Source organism: Plasmodium yoelii (genome assembly GCF_900002385.2).
Source record: "Plasmodium yoelii strain 17X genome assembly, chromosome: 9".
Taxonomy (NCBI): Eukaryota; Apicomplexa; class Aconoidasida; order Haemosporida; family Plasmodiidae; genus Plasmodium; species Plasmodium yoelii.
The window spans coordinates 436,441-460,080 of record NC_036181.2 but is presented as its reverse complement, the minus strand read 5'-3'; the positions used below and the strand labels follow the sequence as shown (position 1 = coordinate 460,080).

The following is a 23,640-nucleotide window of genomic DNA, read 5'->3' as shown; positions in this document are numbered from 1 at the left end:
GAGGAAAATAATAACATTTATGAGTAATAAATAGACAAAAAATGCAAAGAAAATATACAAAATGTGAAACATATAATGAAGGCGAATTGTAAATGCTCAATAAAAATTGTGTGCAACTATCCCACAACGGTAAAAAAAAGAAAAAAAAAATGAAAAACATATAATAAAAAAAATACATATTAAAAAAAGGTTATTATTGAATTATTTATATATAATTTTTTTTTTTAATTTTAAAAAAACTAATTTATTAAAATTTAAGGAAAAAATAAAAAAGAATATCGTAAATAATCCTCAAAAAATTATTAATTTGCCTAAAAAAAAGAAAGAATGGACTCTCATATATTTTTCCCTATTTAGGAGTGAAACAAAAGAATTATCATTATAGATTTTTATAATTACAAATAAAAATAGACATATATATATTTTTTATTTTATAAGAAAACAAATACCTCACCACGATAATTACAGTTTAAAACTTGTTACAAAAAAAAAGAAAATTAAGAATAATTTGGTGTTACATTTGGGAATATAAACTAGTAGAAAAGCCAAAAAATAAAAAACGAAAAGAAGAGAAAAGTGTATACATGGAAAGTCCCATAATCTGAACTTTTAAAAAGAAATAACAAAAATTCATATCAAAAAAAAAAAAAAAAAAAAAAGTAAAAGTATAGACATTTTTGATGGAAATGAAAATAGACAATGAAGAAGAAGAGGATATAGAATCAGAAGGAGTGAAAAAAAAAAAAAAATTAGTAAAAAAAAAAAAGAAAAATGAAGAAACCCCAAACAATATTAATGTTAATCTTAATATTTTGAACAAAAAAAAAAATTTTCATAGAAAAAATACAAATGGAAGCCGACGAAAAAAAAATATAATTATTCCTTTAGAATCATCCTTAAAAAATAATAATAACTATTATAATGATCCGTATACTAAAGTTTGTATGAATACAAATTATGACGAAAATAAAAATATAGATTATAATAATAGAGATATAAAAGAAAATGACGAAAATTTTATAAAAAAAAAAAAATATAGTAATAAACAAACAAAAAAAAGTTATAAAAATTATGATGAAGAAGAAAATGTGATAAAGAAAAAAAAGAAAAAAATATTAGGAGGTAAACAAATAATGAATGTAAACATAAGAGGGGATAGTAAGACCTTAATTGAACAGGAAAATAATAATAATCTAGAGATAATAGATAGTGATCAAAATATTCGAAAAATTCAAATTAAAACTACAATAAATAGACCTGAAGAAAGAACAATACCATGTATAAGTTATAGAAATGATAATTACCAATTAAAAATAGGATGGTGGAATTTAGGAAAAAAATGTAAACTACTTTCTAACATTGAAAAATGTAAGGAAAATATTAAGGAAAAATATTATAAAAATCGAAATAATTGCAAAAATATATCATCTACAATTTCTACAAATAAATATTTTAATAAATTTTTACCTAATGAATATTTATGCACACCAGCAACTAATATAAGTTATTTTAGAAGTAAAAATTCATTAAATATTAAAACAAATCCAGTTAGCGATTTTCACAAACTAAATTTAAGACCTATTACTGGTTTTTTGCAATCATATAGAAAAGAAAAAGATCGAATAAATAATTTAAACCCCCGTGCTATAATAAAGGTATCGAAATATCCATATATGCAAGATGGACATCAAAACGCATTAAATAATAATAATAATAATAATAAGAAGATTTCCGAAAAAAGTGGAGAAAGAAAAGATGGGTTAAGTATGGGTAAAATCAATGTTCTCATTTCGGATAAAAAAGATTCAAATTTAGATGATACTTTTGGTTTTTTTGCAAAAATATCTAAGAATGATAAACAAATAGAAGATGGTGTCAGAAATAGAGACGCCCAATCAAATTCGAAAAAAGTTCAAATAAAATTGATAAAAGGTGAATCAAACAATGAAAAAAATAAAAGAGAAATAAATGAAAAAAAAAATGATAATCGAAAAAAAAGAAAAAAAAAAATGAAAAAATGTACAAATATTAAGAATCAATCAAATATAATAAAATATGATAAAAGGAATTCTAGTGATGTTTCTGATAATTTTCAAAATATCGAAAAAGTAAGAATAAAAACAGGAAATTTAAATTGTTCAAATAAAAGAATAAATAAAAATATAGAAATGAATGAAAATTCAACATCACCATATGAGTCTAATGAATCGAATGATGAGGATTCTGTAAAAACAGAATCAGAAGAATTTTATGAATCATCGAAAATCGAACGAGAAAATTTATATGAAGTAGATAGAGAAAATTCAGAAGAATTAAGTATGAGCCATTTATCAAAATCAAATAAATCATATAAGAGTGACTTATCAAAATCATCGTCTAGCTACGAAAAAAGTCCTTATGAAATAAGAAAAAAAAATAAATACATAAAACAAAAAATCCCACCAAATTTGAATATTAAAATTAAATCTAATTCTGGAAAAAAAAAACAAAAAAAAAAACAATATAGTTACATAAAATATAGTGGAGATATAAGCAGTGTTGTTAGCAATTATAGCAATAGTATCGAAGAGTCAGGAAATGCATCTTCTGTATATAGACATGAATCAGAGAATAGAGAAATGAAATATTATAAAAAATATAATAACAAAAGACAGGATAATAATTATGAATATAATAATAATTATTCTAAAAACATAAGCCAACTAAACAATGCAAATATAAAAAATAAAATAAAAATATGTAGATATAAAAATGATAACAAAAAAAATCATTATAATACACAAAGTGATTGTTGTGTAAGTAGTGAAAATAGGTTAATGCAAAATTACAAAGAATTAAATTATAATAGACAATTAGATCGAAATTTTAAACATACCACAAATGAATATTCTTCAGAAAATGACAGTGTATGTAACGAATACATAGATTCAGTCGAAATGGCCAACAAAAAAAATTTAAGAAATAGTAGTTTCGATGAGGAAAAAACAAGCAGTGAAAAATATAATTATCAAAATTGTCAGAATTATCAGAATAGCCAAAATTATCAGAACGGCCAGAATTATCAGAACGGCCAAAATTATCACAATTTAGACTATGATATTAATCACAATTATCAGAATAATGAAAATGATGAAAATGGTCAAAATTGTCAGAATTATCAGAACGGCCAAAATTATCACAATTTAGACTATGATATTAATCACAATTATCAGAATAATGATGGCCATAAAAGCATAAAAAGGTGTGATTCATTCGAGTTGGAAAAAGAATATGATGAATATTTTGGAAAGTCTTAATCCAAACCGAAAGAATGGTAAAGGATGAAAAAAAAAAAAAAAATATATAGTTAGCATACCAAATTGTGTGTGTAATTTTATTTTTTAAATTATGCTTTTGATGATTTATCATACTTTTGTTTCGTCTTTTTAGACCTTTTTATTATTTTCTACATTAATTTTTACATGTTTTAATCCATTTTTCGGTTTATAATAACTATAAATTAAAATATTGATAATTTAAAATTTAATTTTAATATATTAAAAAAAATGTTCGCAACTATTCTATTTTTTCAAACTATAAAAATAAAAATGTAATAAATAATATGAAAATATTTTTGCAAATAAATCACACTGTTAAGTGTATTCCGGATGTAAAGCAAATAAGCATTTTCTTTTTGTAACTTTTACATTCTCATACGACGTTGTAGAATTTAAACTATTGTATCGTCTTGAATATAAAACACGAAAGAAAAAAATTTACGAGTAATAAATAATTTAAAAATTAATTATAAATAACTAAAAAATCAATTATAAATAATTTAAAAATCAATTATAAATATTTTTTTCGTTTTTTAATTCAGAAATGTAATTCCTATATGGCTATTAATTATTCTTTTCATATGCATATGTATTATGTATATATATATTTTTTTTTTTTTTTTCCGAGTATACATTTTTCAATGTGTGCAAAAAAAAATATAGATATTTGAATTGTCGTTTTTGTAATAATTAATGACTCGAAATATGCTCTTAGAAAAAATTAAACTTATAATTATTATTATTATAAAATAATTATTTTATTTAATATATATAATGAATGTATTTTTTTACAACTATAAAATGAAATAAAAATATAATTTTTTTGTTTATTTTGTTTATTTTGTTTATTTTGTTTATTTTGTCTATTTTGTTTATTTTGTTTATTTTTTGTTTATTTTGTTTATTTTTTTGTTTTATGTAATTTTATCGAGTCAGTTAAGACTACAAAATTGTGTTTTGTGTTGTTTCATGTTTTATAAGTATTGTCTTTTTTTTTGTAATTTCATTACTATACGAAAAGGGAGGAAAATTAAATACCCGTTTGTTATTTATGTTTTTTTGTGACTATATATACACAAATAGGGTACTCATAATATATAATAAGTTTTAAAAAAATTTTTTGTTATGTTGTGGGTATAGAAATATGGATATGTAGAAAAACACATTTTGCTTCGTCTTTCATTTTTTTTTTTTCTTTTTTGCTTTTTTTTTATTAAGCCTATTTTCGGAATATTCTCAAGTAAATTTCATTTATTAAAATAATAAAAACAATCAAATAATTAGTAAGGGTTAATATAACACCTGGTATTAGGTGAGGGTTTATGGTGTGATACAAATAATAGTAGAGAATAGGAAATAAATATATTTATTTAGTTTTAAAAAGCAAATGGAGAGAAAGGTAAAAGACAGAGGCATATATGGAAAAACTAATTTAGTGAATGAATATCAAATTAATAATGCAATTAATTTAAATCGAAAAGGAAATGAAGAAAATGATAATAACATTGTAGTTTATTCCGATGAATGTAATACACCATGCTTTGTAAATAATAATAGTATGAAAAAAAATAATAAAAAAAGAATAAATATAAAAATAGGAAGTAATAATTCAGATAATAAAAAATACGCACAAAAAAATAATAAAAGTTTTATTAAAAATATTGTTGAAAGAATAGAAGAAGCATATAAAAATCGAGTAAAAAATAATACAAAACATATACTTCCGTCTAAATATAATTCTACATTTTATTTAAATGAGTATTTAAATGTTGAGCCGACTAATAATGTATTATATAGACGTAGGATTCCAAATGAAACATTATATAAAAGTGATTTCAATAGAATAAATTTGAAGCCATTTATTCGATGTAACAGTTTACGAAACTTAAGCAGTAATAATAATGAAGGAAGATATAAAAACAATAAAGCTATTATAAAAATATCTAATGTTAGTCCATTTGAAACACTTGCAAAGAGTAATATAAATAATTCTTCTAAATATTTTCAATCTTCTAATTTTTATGGCTTAAATAAAAATAAACCAAATAATAATTTTAATGGTAATAAAATATCTCGAACAAATTCTTTGCATAATACAAAAATATATCGAGGAAATAATGGACATAATGATCATAAAATCAGTTTTGGTTCTTTGGATAGACGCAATACATATAATTCATTTGGTAATTCTGGAAACTATAATAACACTAATAAAGAGCCTAAAAAAATAAGACTACACATAAACAAAGATGATAAAGAAAATAATCGAAATTTAGTTTCAAAAATAGATTGGAAACAAAATCATTATGATCAAAATAGTTGTTTATCTAGCAATAATACCAATGAAACAAAATATCATAAAAAAAATAAATATGCAAATGAAAATATCAAAACTAATATATTCATCCCTTCAAATACCTCAAAAAGTACCCATGTAGAAAATGAAAACAAAAATGAATATAAAAATGAATATAAAAATGAACATAATAATGAATATAACAATGGATATAACAATGGATATAACAATGGATATAATATGACCAATGTAAATAGAAATAGACATAGTGATATGGGAAGTCAAGCAGAAGAATCGTATTCTGCTTATGGAAGTAGTAATATTTCTTTTAGGCCACCTTCAAAAAATGTTATAAATGGAAGAATAAAATATTCAAGTATTGATACAAAAACCGACGAGATGGATGATATAAAAAAAAATGATGATATGAAAATATGTAGGAATAGAGGATCCAGTCATGTAGAAAATGATACAATGACGAGTAGTCAGTATGATAACGAAAACTTTGAAGAGGATAATTTTGATATATACAATAAATCAGAATGTGAAAATAAAACTTTATTTTATAATAAAAAGAAAGAAATGAATGAATGTAATAGTACATTACCAGACAAAATGGATGATAGTAACAAATTGTGTTTATACAAAGAAAAAGAAGATGTATCATTATGTGCTAGATTTAAAAATGATAAAAGTACAAGTCGAAGTTATGAGGATAATTCATTTAATAGTGAAGATGAAAATAGTACTTCTAAACAAATGTCTAACACAACAGATTCTAATAGAATGATAGAAAATACATCTAATCGAGAAAATAGTAAAGTATGCTTAAAAAAAGACGGGAAAAAAGAAAAAAAAAAATTAAATAATGTTGGAAATTGTGAAAATTTCTATATATTGAAAGGAGAAATGTTGAATATTGTGGATTATAAAGAAGTAAATGATATAAACTCAAAAAGCGATCATAGTAGTTTGGCCAGCAGTAAGCTATATATAAAGGACGTATCAGATGAAAGTGATAATAATGGAAGTGATATCTATTATAGTGATGATGAATGGGAAAAGAAGGAAGAATTTAAAAATTTAAAAACAAGCACTAAATCGAATAATATAAATAGGGTTAATAGCGAAAAATGCAAAAACAGAAAATCTACGAACTATAGCCAAAGAAAATCAAAAACAAATTCCCAAAATAAACTAAGTACAAATAGATGGAATAGTAAAAATAGTCAACAAATAATGAAATGTGATAATAGCGTAAAAAGTGAGAAATCTCGAAGCTCAAGCACAAAAAGTTATCGAAATGGATATAGTGATATGAAATTTAAGGAATATAACCAAAATTTAAGAAATGATGAAATGAAATATTCGAAATTAGAAAAAAGCCTTTCAAATGAATTATTGGCAATAGAAAATGGTGACTATCAAAATAGTGATAATAATGAAAAAGAAATGTATCAAAATAGTGATAATAATGAAAAAGAAATGTATCAAAATAGTGATAAATCAAAAAGCCAAAAATATTCTCATACATCTAAACAAAGCAGATTTAGCAAATGTAAAAATAAAGGATATAATAAGAGCACCTATGATGATAAAGATAATAATTTTTTAAATGTTGAAAAAAATAATAAACATGAATATGGACAAACACGATCAAAAAACATGGAAAATAGTACATACCATGCAAGCACAAAATGTAGTAATAAAAATAAAAGAGAAAATTATGATTATTGTAAAAGTAAAGATAATAGTATATTAAAAACAAATAGAGATAATAATACCCATAAATCAAGTAATACACATTTAACTAATTTTGATGATGTTGCAAGAAATGAACATACAGATTATGAAATATGTGAATATGATAAAGAATCAACAAAAAATTTATACCAAAATGAAAAAAGGAAAGTATATAAAAATAATAAAACTGGGGAAGTTAATACAGAAGGAAAATCTTCAAATATAAACAGGGAAAGTAGATTTGCATCTGACTATAATTCGTATAAAACAGATGGACAGATTCAAAATAAATCAATGAATAGTAGAAATTATAAGGATTATGAAAATATAAAATCTAATAGTAAAATGGAAAAAACAAATACAAAATTGGAAAATATATCTGAATGTAAAGAAAAAAAGGAAATTAGTTATTCTTCACATTATAGTGGTGATTCTAAATGGAATAAAAAAAACAAAAGCAAGTTAGATAGTAATAATACTTATTATAAACAAAGTGGAACAACGGGTATATCAAATAAATCAAGAAGAGAAACAAATGAAAGAAATGTATCAAATAGCTTAGAAAATAGTGAAAATGAATATAAAAAGGAAGAAAAAAATGAAAATATTTTTAAGAGTAAAAATAGTTTGGAAAATTCAAAAATAGGGATGAAAGAGAGCAATTCAAAATATTTTGACGAAAAAAGAAGTACATATGTATCAAATATGTTGAATGGAAATCATGAAGAAAATAAACAAAATAAATCTAATAGCAAAAAACTTCAGTATTCTAGAAGAGAAAGTAAAAATGAATCCAATGAATGTTATCAAAATATAAATAAAAGAATTAGCCATTTAAAAAAACATGATAGTATGAACTTTAATCCAACAATTATAAGTAATAAACATAGTAATGTTGATAATATTCAAAAAGACACATCTAAGATATCTTCAAAATTGAATACAAATTATATGAGTAAGGAAAAGAATAACAAATCAGTTTGTGAATCATCTCATAATAGTCCCGATGAAAGTATCTATTATAATTATAAAAATAAACCAAGAAGAAATTTAAAGAGTGTATATGATGTAAAAAATGAAACAGTAAGATCAAGACATGAAAATATTTATGAATATAATGACAAAAAAAATATATCTAATACTAATTATAAGTCTGTAGATAATTCAAACAAAGTAAAGAGTAAAAGTATATATGAAAATAATAATTGTGATAAAGAGGTATGTAAAAAAGGGTCGAGAAATCGAAGTAAAAATTATGTAAGCACTAATCATATAAATAGCAATAATAATAATAGTTGTAATACAATATGTTTGGATGAAAAAAAAATAAAAAATGGTAAATCATTTGAATCGAATTCTAATAATAATAATACAAAAATTGAGAGAAGAAGGAATAGTAGTAGATTTGTAGAAAATAGCCACTGTTTTGATAGCAATGATCAAGATTGTAAAAATTATAAAAATTATAAAAATAAATATGATAAAATCCGATCTTCAAAAATGAATAGTGTACAGAATTGTATGAGTTGTGATGAAAATGACAATGCATTTCAAAAAAATGATGAATATATAGATTTGTGTAGTAAAAAAAATAGATTAAGCAAAAATTATACTACTATTTCATGTAAAGATGATAATAGTAAAAATATTGGGAAAAAAATAATAAGTAAAATAAATGAAGAAGAAATGATATATTATACTGATACATCAGACTCAGAAAAACCCAAAAGTCGACATTCAAAAAGACATGAAAATATTTCTAAGAAAGGATTGTCCAATTATTCAGAAAAAAATAATAAAAGCAATAGATCTATAAAAAGGTCAAAATCAATACATGGAAAAATAAATAAAACAGATTTAAATTTAAATGATACTTATAAAGAATCAGTTATATCTAATCGAAAGAAAACAAATGAATCTATAAAAGAACAAATATATAATTCAAATAACAAAAATAGAGAAAAAGATATAGTATACTATTCTGATAGTGAAAATGATCAAAAAAAAAAATCAATAAAATCACAAATTTCGAATAGGTCAAATATGCAAAGGAATAAAAGCAAAGAAAAAACCATAAGTAGGGAAATGAATATCAATGCAAATTATATTATAGAAGGAAATTGTGAAAAAAATGAAAATAATTTTCATAGTGATAATGAAGAACATAAGATAGGGACTATGAATAGTATCAGAACAAATAAACAAAAAAATGAAAATGATAATGAAAAAAAATTAGAGATATTTCAAGATAATAATTCCTTACGAAATTTGGGTGAACAAGCTGCTTCTAATAAGCCGTCTATAAAACAGGAATCAAAATGTTCAGAAAATTATATTTTACCAATAACTTATGGAATTGATAAAAATAAAAGTGGTGAGTATAAAAATGGTTATCTTGTTTCAGATGAAGTAAAAGGCACATATTTATATAATAATAATAATAATAATAGTAATAGTAGTAATAATAATAATAATAATAGTAATAGTAATAATAATAATAGTAATAATAACAAGCATAAAGAAAATTTGTCAGAAATAAACAATTTTAGTAATGGTACAATAAAGAATAGTAGTAATGCCACAAACAATCATGCAGTTTTAAAAAAAATGTCTGTACCATGTGAAAATAATAATGTAAAACGTGGGGCAAGCAATTTTCACGTTGGGTCTTTGAATGGTGTTATAGGTCTGAATAAAGCCAATGAATATATGAAGGAAGAGTTAAATTATTATTTATCAAATAATGACAATAACAATATTAGCAATATTAAAAACAGTAGCAGTGTTGGCAATGCTGGGAATGCTGGGAATGCTGGGAATGCTGGCAATGTTGGCAATGCTGGGAATGCTGGCAATGTTATCAATGCTGGGAATGTTAGCAATGTTGACAGTAGTAGAATTATTAGCAATATTGGCAATGCTAGCAATATTGGCAACAGTGGAAATATTAGCAATATTGGCAACAGTGGAAATATTAGCAATATTGGCAATAGTAGAATTATTAGCAATATTGGCAATGCTAGCAATATTGGCAACAGTGGAAATATTAGCAATATTGGCAACAGTGGAAATATTAGCAATATTGGCAATAGTAGAATTATTAGCAATATTGGCAATGCTAGCAATATTGGCAACAGTGGAAATAGTAGAATTATTAGCAATGCTGGCAATATTAGCAATGCTGGCAATATTAGCAATGCTGGCAATATTAGCAATGCTGGCAATATTAGCAATGCTGGCAATATTGGCAATGTTAGCAATATTGGAAATGTTAGCAATATTGGAAATGCTAGTAATATTGGAAATGCTAGTAATATTGGGAATAGTAACAACAGTGGACATATTAGCAATATTGGCAACATGATCAGTAGCAATATTGGCAACATGATCAGTAGTAACAGTGGCAACATGATCAGTAGTAACAGTGGCAATAATATGAGAAAGCTGGGAAGCATTCAAGTAAACCCGGAAAGGGCCAGTACTGAAGTTATTACAGAACATAATGTATATGGAAGGGGTAAAGAAGATACGCTTAAAAACCCTTCTTCTGATTTAAACAAGGATAAAAGTTTTACAAATGTAATAAATCACCAAAACAGTATGTGTATAGGTAATAATGGTATTAGTACAGAAAATTTCCAAAATCAAAATATTCCTTTAAATAATATACCAATTATAAATAACAATCCTATAAATAGAAAATTCGTTCCAATGGACAATAAAATTACTACTCCTAAAAGTTGTGTCTTACCTTTTGAACAAAATAATTCATTTCAGAGAAATGAGACAAGGGATGCAATAAAACATTCTTATTCAACTCCAGAAATTGAAGAAAAAAAAAATCAAATTTTATATAATCATGGTAAAAATGGAATATATGGACAAAATTGGGGAAACAATGGTATGGCTTGTTATGAAAATCCTAATACTAACAAAAGTGCAAACTATTTTGGACAAAGTCAAATTGGTAATATAAATGAAGTTAGTGATATTCGCAACAATAATAATAATAATAATATAATATATGATGATATAAATAATTGTTATATAATGAATAGAAATATAATAAAGAATACAATGGTAAATCAAGCATCAACAGTATCTGAACCAATACATTCTAACTATGGTCGTAATTTTTATTCCGCATATTATAATAATAAATCATTTAGTGTTCCAAATATAGGAGCCCAAAATATGAACATTCCCATATATAGTAATCAAATCCCCAATATTATTGATAATAATAAATTGAACATTATTGATAATAATAAATTGAACATTATTGATAGTAATAAACTGAACATTATTGATAGTAATAAACTGAACATTATTGATAATAATAGAATGAATATTATTGATAATAATAAAATGAATATTATTGCAGGTTCTAACCAGCCAATTCAACAAATAACTCCTCAAGATTTCAGAAAATTTGGCACATTCCCCCTAATAATAGCTCAAAATACTAATAGCATTGCAAATAACATCGCGAGCAATAGTATCGGGAATAATAACATCGCGAATAATAACATCGTGAATAACATCGCGAATAATAACATCGCAAATAACATCGCGAACAATAATGCTATTAGCAATAACTTGGAAAAATTAAATAACACCCAATTAAATACTGACAAGCTTATGAATAACAAATATTTTTTTTATGAAAATGGTCAGGCATATATAATTGGAGATAACAAAATGCACAACCCAAGTTTAGTAAAAAGTATGAGTAGTTATGCAGTACCAAATGTATGTTCATATAAAAATATGTAATGAATTAGCTAAAAAAATTGTCTATTTTATTATTACTTTATACCAAACTGTCGAAATATGTTAATTAAAAAATATAGAGTAATTATTGCGAATGTTACTAGTATATAACATATTACCCTTAATTGTATAAGCATAATAATAGAAAGATATATATATACATATATATATATTTTATTTTTTATTATGAATTAAATAAGTTAATTGCTAGTATTAGTAAATTGAAACGGCACTAAATAATTTCCTACATATTTTTATTCACACACATATATAACTTATTATTTTTTTTTTTTTTTTCCTTCCCTTTTTTTTTGTATAATTACATATATATGATGACATTAAGTACTTTTTTAAAATGCTTACAATTTTGATTTGTAATTTTTTTAATAATATAATTGTATAAATATTTTCAATTTGCAATTGTATTAATTGTGTCAATTATGCAAATTTTTTTGTTTACGATTTTTTGTTTGTTTTAATTATTTTAACTAAAAAATTTGTTTAATTGAACAAAATCTTTGTCTATATATTTATTGTTTTATTAATTTTTTTTTTTTTTATTTAATAAACAAATATGTTAATGTGGATTTCACATGGGGTGTTTATATAATGGACAAAGGAATTATTCAATCAAATAACGAAAAAAGAAAAAAATAAAATATAAAAATAAAAAAAATAATAATAAAGTCATAAATGAATTGTTGATCGACGTGGTAAAAATTGTTTAACAACAAAATTAATTAATTTGAATGTCATTCCCTCGTATAATATATTTCATTTCCTTAAATAAACTATGATAAATCTGTATATGTGTATATATATAATATATGTATATATATATATATTATATGATATTAAGCATATGGCTGATTATTATTCTCATGTATATACAATACATATGCACACATTTTGTTTATTTGGGAACTGGATTAAGCCATTGTCCACCTTGGCCATAAGCTGAAGCAACAACTTGTGCTACCTTTCTTTGTTTGTGATTCATATATATCATATACCATGCTTTATATCCTAAATAAAAAACTAGCCCCATACCAAATGGATTAGCCCACCACCAATATCTATAATGATAGCTATATAGTGAAATAAGCAATAAAAAAATAAAAAAAAAATATAAAAAAATAAAAAAAAATAAAAAAAAATATGTAATATAATTGAAATTATAAAGATACGAGAACATGATTGTGTAATTATAAACATGTATATTCATGTGTACACCTATACATAACTTGAGAATAAGTATCAAAATATTATAGTTAAATAATTTATTTAATAAATAAAAAAAAAAAAAAAACTTACACTCTAGCAACTTGAGCAATCTGTGTATTTGTGAATTCTGCCATACCATTATATAAATGTATTATTTGTTTATCTTTATAATCTGCCCACATTCGTTTCCATGTTTTGGGATTTATTCCTCTACCCATCATAGCAATATATCTTTGTATATGAAACCCCATTTTAGTTTAAAACTGTTATATATGGAAAATATGATATTGATAAGTTTGAAAAAAGAAAAAAATATACATATAATTTATTGTAACATAATGCTAATTGGTCATTGCCTAGTTTTAATTTGGAATATTATAAAACTTGCATATGTTTTTATATTTTCAATTGTAAATTTTAAATGGGCATCCATATATAATCACTATTATTGCTTAGTGGTATATAATCACTATTTTGCTTAGTGTATATATAATTATGATATTTTATTTTCGTAATATGTTGTGTATATTATAAATAAAACATGCTTAAGATTTTATGTTAGCCATATAAAATATTTTTTTCCTTTTTTCAAGTTTGATATGAACTATTAAGTTTTTGAAAATTTTAAAACGCTTATAAGTGTACCAAAAAAAGGGGAAAATAATAATTATATTTTGTGTATTTTTATATTTTTTTTATTTTTTTATTTTTTTATTTTTTATATTTTTTATTTTTTATATTTTTTATATTTTGCTTTTATTAGTATATTCTTTTCATACGAATTGTAAATAAAAAAGTGTGTATGTTTAAAAGGTGTTAACACGATATATATATATATATATATATATATAAATATATTTTTTTTTAGTGATTGAATATACAGCTTTGTATAAGGACAATAATTTAAGATTAAAAAAAATAAGTATTATCATATGCAGTAAATAAAATACAACATTTTGGGATAAATAAATTAATACTTATTTAATAAAAAGTTATACTATCATTCCCCCAAAAAAATAAAGAAAGAAAAGGCACAAAAAAAAAGAATAAACATATAGGGTGCCAAAGGCAGTATTAGCGATAAATAATGTGCAGAATATTTATACATATATATATATATATTTATATATATTTTTTTTTTTTCGATTGTTATTTAAAATTGGTTAGTTTGTGTAATAGATTGTTCCAAATGGGTATTTTTTATACTCACAATATAAGGCGTACATACGCAAATAAATAAGTAAAAAATAAGAAATAAGAAATAAAAAATAAATGAATGAATGAATGAATGAATGAATGAATGAATGAATAAAAATACACACGCATAATATACCGTGTGAGCAGAACGGAATAAGCGTTTACTTTTTCCGAAATAGGGAATGCAAAAAATATGGGTATTACTTTAAGAATATTTAAAAATAAAACACATTACATAAGACTTTATATTTAAAAAAAAAGTATGAATAGAAAATAAAAAAGCTAAACAAATTACTAAAAAAATATAATTATAATAATTCTTTTTGTGTTTTATTAATGGCGTCTTTCCATAGTTTAGTATAAGTTATATTATTTTTAATGCAGTATATTTTTAATTTAAGTTGAACTTTTTTAATAATAAATTCAGACATTGATTGTATATTTGAATTTTTATTATATTCATATGATAGGACCCCTAACCCTACTACCCATGTTGCAATTGTATTGTCATTACTTGAAAAAAAATCATAAGCTCTTTTTTTTGTATAAATTGTAAAGGATTTATATGGATTAATAGTGTATGAACTATTGTAAATTTCGTTTGATTTAATTTTATTTTGTTTAAGTTTTTCTTTATTTTGTTTTTCAATAAGCCAGTATACGGGCCTACTATTTAACCCATATTCTATGGACGTGATATCCTAAAAAATTTGAAAAAAATTTGAAAAAATATGAAAAAAATATGAAAAAATTTGAAAAAAATTTGAAAAAAATATGTAAATAAAATACGCATAAATACGCATGATCAAAGATATATGACGTAAATATTTGCGTGTACATACCTGAATGTCTATCAAATTTTTTTTTTTGAATTTTTTTTGTTTAACATTTTTAGACCATGTTATGAAACGATTATTTACCATTTTCATATATATTAGTACAGGTTTATGAGTAAAGGTATGAAATTTACATTTATATATTAATGTTCCTTTGTCCATTTTTTGTATTTCTTTGATAATTGGTTTATCATTTAATCTTCCTTGCCCATTTGACAATAATATGGTTCTTTTTTTAATATTATCTTTTTGTATAGATATGTGTGTGATTTTATTTCTTAACTGTTCAATATATTCATTGGCTAGTTCAACATTATTAATATTAGTTTCATACATTTTTAATATTTCATCATCGAATTTAATTTGCATTATTTTATTATGTTCAGAATATTCTTCGTCTCTTTTTTTAACAATATTAACAATTGGATCTAACACATTTGCATTTAATATATTGATTATATCATCATATATATTATCATTATTTTGTAATTTTTGTTTAATTATGTTTGAATTTTCTTTAAGATAACTAGCATATTTCATTATATCTTCTTCATTAAGTTTAAATATTTGCATCATTTTATTAATAATACATAATAAATTATCAATTTTGGGAATATAAAATTCAGCTCCATCATTAATTTTGGAATTAAATTTAGTTATATTTTTTTGTTTACCTTTAAATTTTTCATTTTCTTCTTTTAAGTTTTTATTTTGTTTTTTAATTTCATCTATTTCTTTAACTTTTTCATCTATTTCTTTTTTTAATTGATCATTTTCTTTTTTATTTTTTTCAAATAAATTAACTAATTTAAAATATTCTTCTTTTTTTTCATTAAATTCTTTTTCTTTATCTTCAGCATCTTTTATATATTCATAAATTTGTCCTTGCATTTCTTCATTTTTTTTAGTTAATATATTTATTTCTTGAGTTAATTTTAAATTTTCTTCACTTTTAATTTGCATAATTGCAGATAAATTTTCAATTTTTGTTTGTTTTTCTTTATAAGCATCAACATATGATATTCTATGTTCATCTAATTCTTGATACATATTAAATAGTTTATTATATTTTGCTTCTAAATTTTTTATTAATAATTCATAATGTTGTATAGTTAAATTGTCTTTTTCTTTTGTTTCCATAAGACTATATGTGTTATCATGTAAATCTTTGATTCTATCATTTAATATTTCTTTTTTATTTTCTAATAAATTTACTTTTTCTTTTAATAATGTAGCAAATTTTATTCCTTCTTTATTTTTTAATATTGTTCCACTATTTTTTTTATAATTTTCTATACTTCCATCATTATTTGAATATAAAGTTGTATTCGATTCATTATCTTTCAAATTAACAATTGATGGGATAGGTACATATGTGTTAGCACTATTAATTGTTGACTTATAATGATGATAATTATTATTTTGAGGAATTTTATCATTGTCACTTTTGCTGCTATTGCTAATGTTAGCATAGCTTTGAAATTTGTGGTATTCCGTATTTTTTATATTTTTCACACTTTTTTCGCTTCTACCTATGTTATATAATTCGCTCGCGTTTTCTTTATTTTCGAATTTTTTTGTTAACTTTATTTTTTTTTTATTTATTTCTTTTTTATCACCACTATAATTATCAATATTATATCTGTAACTATTTTCTTTCCATCTTAAATTGTTGTCTTCATATTCCTCATCGCTTTTATTTGCTTCTATATTTTTAACGATTTTATTATTATTAGAATTTTCATAATAATTACGCATATCATGATTGCTATATTCAATTCTGTTTTTTTTTTTATTCTGATAATTTATTTGTGTATTATCAGAGTCTATAGTTTTATATTCATTTATATTTTGATTTTCATAAGAATTGTTATGATCTACTATTTCACTTAAATTTTCTGACATTTCAATACTAGAATCACTAAAAGAATGTTCATTTTTTTTATGTAAAATATTTTCGTTATAAAATTTTCCAATATAATTTTGTCCATCAGTTTTATTTATTTCAATATCATTTCCATGATCTACATTTTTTAGATTAACACTATTTCTAATATCGTTTTGTTTTTTTACAATTTTTATGGGTTTCTTTTTGTTACCATACATGGAATTTATATTATTTTTATATATTTTTTTGTCAAAATGGTCATCATTGAGATATATCTGTATATTTTTTTTATCGCCATTACCATTATCATTATCATCAGATTCGGTCATATAATAATGTTCTTCATTTTTTTTTTTATTTATTTTAAATTTTTTTTGTTTTTTTTCATTTAATGAATTGTCACTTGAATATTCCTTTTCATTATGTTGCTCAATGTCTAACTTGTCAATATTTAAAAAAGACGAATTATTATTTTTTAATTTTTTAGACCATTGAATTAATAATTCTCTTTCTTTTTTTAGTTTTTTTAATGGGTCTAACCCATCTTTATCTTCTTTTCCCTGTTTCTCCATTTTTAAATTTTCATTTTCATTTTCATTACTACTACTACGATTTTTGAAGTTCATTTTAACTTTGAGAAAAATATTTATAGTAATAACTAGCTTATATATATTTTTACAAATTATTTAAAAATAATTTATGCCAAAGCACAAAAAAAAAAAAAAAAACGAAAAGTTGGATAACTGGTCAATTTTATAGAAATATAAAAAAAGTCTAACGATCTGAAAGAAGTAGAATATAAAAGGAAGTAGAATATAAAAAGAAGTAGAATATAAAAAGAGCTACCCCTAAAGGGGAATCATATATGTCTATTAAAACAAACAAAAAATAACTAAATGCACACACATATTGTATTATATGAATATATGCATTACAATCATTTTGTAAATATTTTCATACATAACAATAATTTTGTAAATCTTTTCATACACATACACATAAATATCTTTGACAGTACATCGGATTGTCTTTATATTACAAAAAACAATAATTAAAAAAAAATTAAGCGAAAAATCTGTATTATATATTAGCACCAAAAAAGGGAAATAAATAAAATGACGAAAATAAAAACATTGAAAAAACGGGAAAAGGGGAAAACAAAATAACAAAAAAAATATTCAAGAGTGTATATATGTAGTATGCATATTCAGTTACATACAAATTTTATAATGTTTAATCCAACTTGGATCTAATAAATTATGAATATTTTATTTGTACAAATTATGATTAACCCTTTATTTTTTTACTTAAAAAAATATATATTAACATTTTTATATCAGATTTATTTCTATTGCTGGTAGCATGGTCTTGTATTAATTTTTACGAGATATATACAATTGTTAAAAATACAATTATATATTTTTTTTTCTTTTTATTAAAAGTACAAAAAAAAAATAATATTTATTAGTGTGCATTAAGATCGTAAAAAATTTAACCTTTTAACGAATTTTAAATTAACACATATTAAGTATGAAAAAAAAAAAAAATGGGAAATTTATATAATTAGAAAAAAAGAATAGTACCTCAAATAATTAAAATAGATTTGTATTTAATATGGCCAAATGAAAATATAGTATATTGTTTGAATTTCCAATAATAAAAAAGGTATACAAAATATTATAAGTTACTGTGAAGGTATTTAACATATATAAGATATTTATCTTAATGACCAATATTTAAAAATATATATATGAAAATAAAATTAATGATATATATTTTATGATTATATCACCTTAAGTTATATATTAACTAAAAGAATAGGTGAAAAAAAAAAAAAAAAAAATGAATAGTGAAATAAGGAAAATTGTGCATACATATGGAATTGAATATATATGCGAAAAAAGGGAAAAAAAAAATATTATTTTATTTATAATAATAACATTTTCTCTATATTATATATACTACTTATATTTGGTAAGTATAAAATATTGTTGGTTTTGTTCATATATAAATGTGTGTGAAATATGAAACTTATTTTTTATTGTTGCAAAGTAGATATCTATACGACAAAATTGTTTTATATATTTAGACTATAGAATAAAAAAAAAAAAAATTATAAAGAATATGCTTAATTATTATACATATATATATTTTTCCTCTTAAATAATTTATTAGGGATACAAAAAAGGCATTTTTATTATTAACGAAGTTCAAATATTTATTTTGTTTTTCTATATATTGTTAATCATAACATATTTAAACAATTATAGTATTGGTTTGTTTTATATAAAGAAAATTGTATGCATATTTAAATGTATATATTACTATATTTCAGCATACATACATTATGTGTGTATGTGTGTAAAATATATAAGTATTACTCACGTTTGGTAACTATAAGAAATTATTTTTTCCCCTTTTTTTATTTCCACAGAAAAATTATTTTTAATAAATAATGTTGGTATACAAATTGAGAAAAGTAGTTGGCTGCAACATTCGTTAAAATTTATTTGCATAAGCGATGTGAAAAGAATTTTTATTAATGAAGTAAAAAAAAACATAATAAATTATAACAACAATGATAATGATAATAATAATGATAATGATAATAATAATAATAATAATAATAATAACAATCGTTTTAGCCCATTATTAATATGTCATGTTATGTAATTATTTTTTTTTTTTTTTTTTTTTTTTATAAAGGTGATATATATTTTTGAAATATGCCCAAAATTATGCATTGTCCTTAAAAATACAAAATCTCTAGTTATTTTCGAGGTATACAAAAAGAGTGAATATATTTAATTTTAATATTTTGTAAATTTAGATACATGGTTAATTTTTTTTTTTTTTTTTCTTTCCTTTTTTTTCTTTCTTTTTTATATTAGGATTATCAGCTAGGAATTAAGAACTTGATTATGATATATAGAGACATGAAAAGTGTTATTTTTGATGAAGATAATTTAGAATTAAAAAATATTAAAGTTATGGATGTAGAAAATAAAAATATTGAGATAGTAAAAAAAGATGATGAAATATATAAAGAACAAAATAGTTCCTCATTAAATAATACATGTAATTTGAGCGATATTTATGTAAATAGTGATAATATTTATAAATTTATTAAGTCAAACAGTTTTGAAAAATGTATGATTAAAAATAAAACTAATCAAAATAAAATAACGAAGACATTTGATATACATATTAGTAAAAAATTAGCTATTGAAATTATGAATAGCTGATTAATTTTTCATTTTATTGATTTTTTCAATTTTTTTAATTCACATATTTTTATTTTTTTAATAACACATGTTTTATATAATTCCACTTAAGTTTATTCTACTTCATACTTATTGCTTTATATATATCTTTTAACTGGCATTTATTACTTTTATTTTTTTCATTATTTTATTCATTATTTTATTTTTTTATTCATTTTTTGGTTTTTTTTTTTGGTTTTTTTCTGTTTTTTCAAAATTGAAAGGAAAAAGACAATTACAAAAATTAATATAGACATGATTTTATCCAAAATTTAAATCATTAAATAGTGTCAAATATTTTTGTGTAATAATATAATTACAATTAATAAATATGTCTTTACATTTTTAAATAGCAAAATGGGAGAGTATACAAAAAAAATACCAATTTTTAATGATTATGAAACAAAAAAAGATTTGCTGAAATTTATGTGTTTAAAAGAAAATGATGATAATAAAAAAAATTTAAAGAAAAACAATGATGATGTTAAGTTTATAAGTAACTAAGAAAATCAAAATGAAAAAAGCTTAATATAATAAGGCAAGCAAACACATATAAATAAATAAATAAATAAATATATCCATAAAAATAAATAATTCTTTGGTTCTATATTATTTCGTAGTAAAAAAAAGAGAAACGATGAATGACATTTTAAACCACCGTCCTGATTTGAGTTAATATTGTGAATACACACATAAATTTGTTTGGCTTGTTCTATATATTTTTTTTTTATCTCTCCATATATATATGTACATATCAATAGTTATGATAGTATATTTTTTTCTCTTAATTTGGAAAAATAACATAAGATACTAGGACACAAAAAGATATATTATCTGAAAGAAAAGTATATTTTATTCTTACAAATTTGTTCTATTATTTAATGAATAGTTATTTTGTAAAAATAACAATAATAATAATAACAATAATAACAACAATAATAACAACAATTTATTTACTACCTTTTTAAAGGCAATATTAAAGGAAAATAATCTTGAAAACTATTACCAACATGAAAAGCAATTTCCATTTTTTGTTAATAAGATTGTAACTAAGCCGGAAGTCACAAAAAATATAAGGGCAGTACTAAACAACCCATATGGTTAATAAAAAAAAAAAAAAAAAAAAAAATAATAAATAATAAAAAATAATAATATTTATAAACATAATAATCATTTTTATACACACAATAATTATTTTTATACACATCATAATTATTTTTATACACATCATAATTATTTTTACACACATCATAATTATTTTTACACACATTTTTAGAACTTGATCAAACCACTAAAATTCGAATTTCTGAAGACATCAAAACTAAAACTACACTATTAGAAAGGAGAAAAAATATATTTATCAAAGAATTAAGTATGTTTTATTCAAATCAAAATGTGACAAAAAAAAAAAAAAAAAAATATACATATATACAAATATGCATATATATACGTGGAGAAAATAGATTTACTTATATTTAATTGTGTAAGCATAGACATTTGTTTTTTTTAATATTTGTTTTTTTTAATATTTGTTTTTTTTTTAATATTTTTTTTAGGTGGAAATAATATGAATGGTATACAAATAAAAATATAATTTTTTCTACCAGACATAATAACTTGTTTTTTGTATGATACTATAAGAATATTTTCAAAAAAAAATACATTATTTTTTTTATATAGATGATGAAGAATATATAGAAAAGACATGGTTTTTAGATCCTGAAAAAAATTACTTGTATAAATAAATATGCATAAAAAAGTTACAAATATTTATTTATATATATTATTAAAAGTAATAAATAGTTATTAAAAACTTGTCTAATTTAAATTTAATAAAATAAACAAACTATTAAAATTCCCATTTTTAGAGACGCAGTAAAAAATAAAAACAAGTTGCTAACCCTAAAAAATTATGGATTTGGGCAAGAAACTTCTGATTATATATTTTCATATCCTGACATAAAAGCAAGTATGTAATTTTTTTTTCAAAAAATATAAATAAAAAAATTATATGTGTGTATATGGTAAAATAAGGTGTTTCTGGATTATATGTAAGAATGTTTTTTTTTTTATATATTCATGTTGAATATTTTATTAATTTTAATATTACAATAATTTGTAACTTTTTATTTTTTTGTAACAAAAAAGAAGGAAGAGGGGGATATGCTAGTGAAATAATTAAATTAAATACTAGACAAAAAACGAATGAAAAAAAAAAAAAATGGGTAAAAAATAAAATATTGTTGTAATTTTTCCTAAAATATCATAAATTTATATTAATATATTTTTTGTTTCATTCTTTTTGATAAAAAAGACTGTGGAAAATATAAGAGGTAATTTAGTTTCTTTATAAAAATATTTAAAAAGCGATAAAATAAATAAAAAAAAGGAGAGTAACAAACAGATAGCCACATAATAATATATATATATATTTATTTTTTTTTTTTAAAGGCTTTCTTACAAATAAAAATCCTGGAATAAGGTATGCAAGTGTGTTGGTGAAATGTGTATAACCTTATTTTTATATTATAATACCATTTAAAATTGTGGTAAAAAATAACGACATTTTTATATTTTCCTACTTTTAGAGAGCCAAAAGGGGGTATATGGAATAAAACAAACAACCAAGCCATATAATCAAGCAAACCATATAAACAAGCAAACCATATAAATATAAATTATTGCATAAGAGCTTGTAATATATATATAATTGCACACACACACATTTTATTTGCTTTTTATTTTTAAAGTTTTCCTTATGCAAAACAGGTTGAAATATATTAACATGACAAGGGATAGCCATAAATTGGACAATTATTTAAAAGTAATATTATATTTTTTTTTTAAAAAATATGTGAAATTTTTTTCCTTTTTCCTCGTATTCCTATTAACATACTGTTGGTTTATTATCGAATTAAAGACAAAGCCCAAAATCGTTTTGAGATATAAAGGATTTCAAAAACAAATTTAAAAGCGTTAGGAAATATCAAAATGAATAAATATTATAAGTTATAGTGTTTATAGAGAAATAAAAATTTGGACGAAAAAAAAAAAAAAAAAATGGAATAAGTACAAAAAAAAAACTACGAATTTGTTCATTTTT

General features: G+C 21.6%; 6 protein-coding genes across 6 annotated transcripts; 4 read left to right on the top strand and 2 right to left on the bottom strand.

Annotated features, from left to right (window-relative positions):
- Window positions 1–686: 686 nt before the first annotated feature.
- PY17X_0909400 (conserved Plasmodium protein, unknown function) lies at window positions 687–3,296 on the top strand (the record flags this gene model as incomplete). The annotated part of the gene is made up of 1 exon (XM_022955928.1): window positions 687–3,296. The coding sequence occupies one exon, from the start codon at window positions 687–689 to the stop codon at window positions 3,294–3,296; it is 2,610 nt and encodes an 869-aa protein (XP_022812141.1).
- A 1,408-nt stretch (window positions 3,297–4,704) lies between these two features.
- Window positions 4,705–12,132, top strand: PY17X_0909300 (conserved Plasmodium protein, unknown function; the record flags this gene model as incomplete). Its single annotated transcript, XM_725723.3, has 1 exon — window positions 4,705–12,132. One exon carries the CDS (start codon window positions 4,705–4,707, stop codon window positions 12,130–12,132), a length of 7,428 nt encoding a protein of 2,475 aa, XP_730816.3.
- A 910-nt stretch (window positions 12,133–13,042) lies between these two features.
- On the bottom strand, window positions 13,043–13,604 carry PY17X_0909200 (ATP synthase-associated protein, putative; the record flags this gene model as incomplete). Its single annotated transcript, XM_022955927.1, has 2 exons — window positions 13,043–13,217; window positions 13,444–13,604. 2 exons carry the CDS (start codon window positions 13,602–13,604, stop codon window positions 13,043–13,045), a joined length of 336 nt encoding a protein of 111 aa, XP_022812140.1.
- A 1,254-nt stretch (window positions 13,605–14,858) lies between these two features.
- Window positions 14,859–17,900, bottom strand: PY17X_0909100 (conserved protein, unknown function; the record flags this gene model as incomplete). Its single annotated transcript, XM_721770.2, has 2 exons — window positions 14,859–15,251; window positions 15,393–17,900. The coding sequence occupies 2 exons, from the start codon at window positions 17,898–17,900 to the stop codon at window positions 14,859–14,861; spliced, it is 2,901 nt and encodes a 966-aa protein (XP_726863.2).
- Window positions 17,901–19,116: 1,216 nt separating this feature from the next.
- Window positions 19,117–20,519, top strand: PY17X_0909000 (phosphatidylinositol N-acetylglucosaminyltransferase subunit H, putative; the record flags this gene model as incomplete). Its single annotated transcript, XM_022955926.1, has 5 exons — window positions 19,117–19,248; window positions 19,450–19,549; window positions 19,709–19,821; window positions 19,981–20,055; window positions 20,166–20,519. 5 exons carry the CDS (start codon window positions 19,117–19,119, stop codon window positions 20,517–20,519), a joined length of 774 nt encoding a protein of 257 aa, XP_022812139.1.
- A 375-nt stretch (window positions 20,520–20,894) lies between these two features.
- Window positions 20,895–23,508, top strand: PY17X_0908900 (conserved Plasmodium protein, unknown function; the record flags this gene model as incomplete). The annotated part of the gene is made up of 14 exons (XM_022955925.1): window positions 20,895–21,033; window positions 21,158–21,208; window positions 21,345–21,382; window positions 21,508–21,637; window positions 21,814–21,909; window positions 22,094–22,111; window positions 22,218–22,272; window positions 22,406–22,506; window positions 22,686–22,762; window positions 22,852–22,870; window positions 22,989–23,019; window positions 23,126–23,139; window positions 23,288–23,361; window positions 23,458–23,508. 14 exons carry the CDS (start codon window positions 20,895–20,897, stop codon window positions 23,506–23,508), a joined length of 894 nt encoding a protein of 297 aa, XP_022812138.1.
- Window positions 23,509–23,640: the final 132 nt, after the last annotated feature.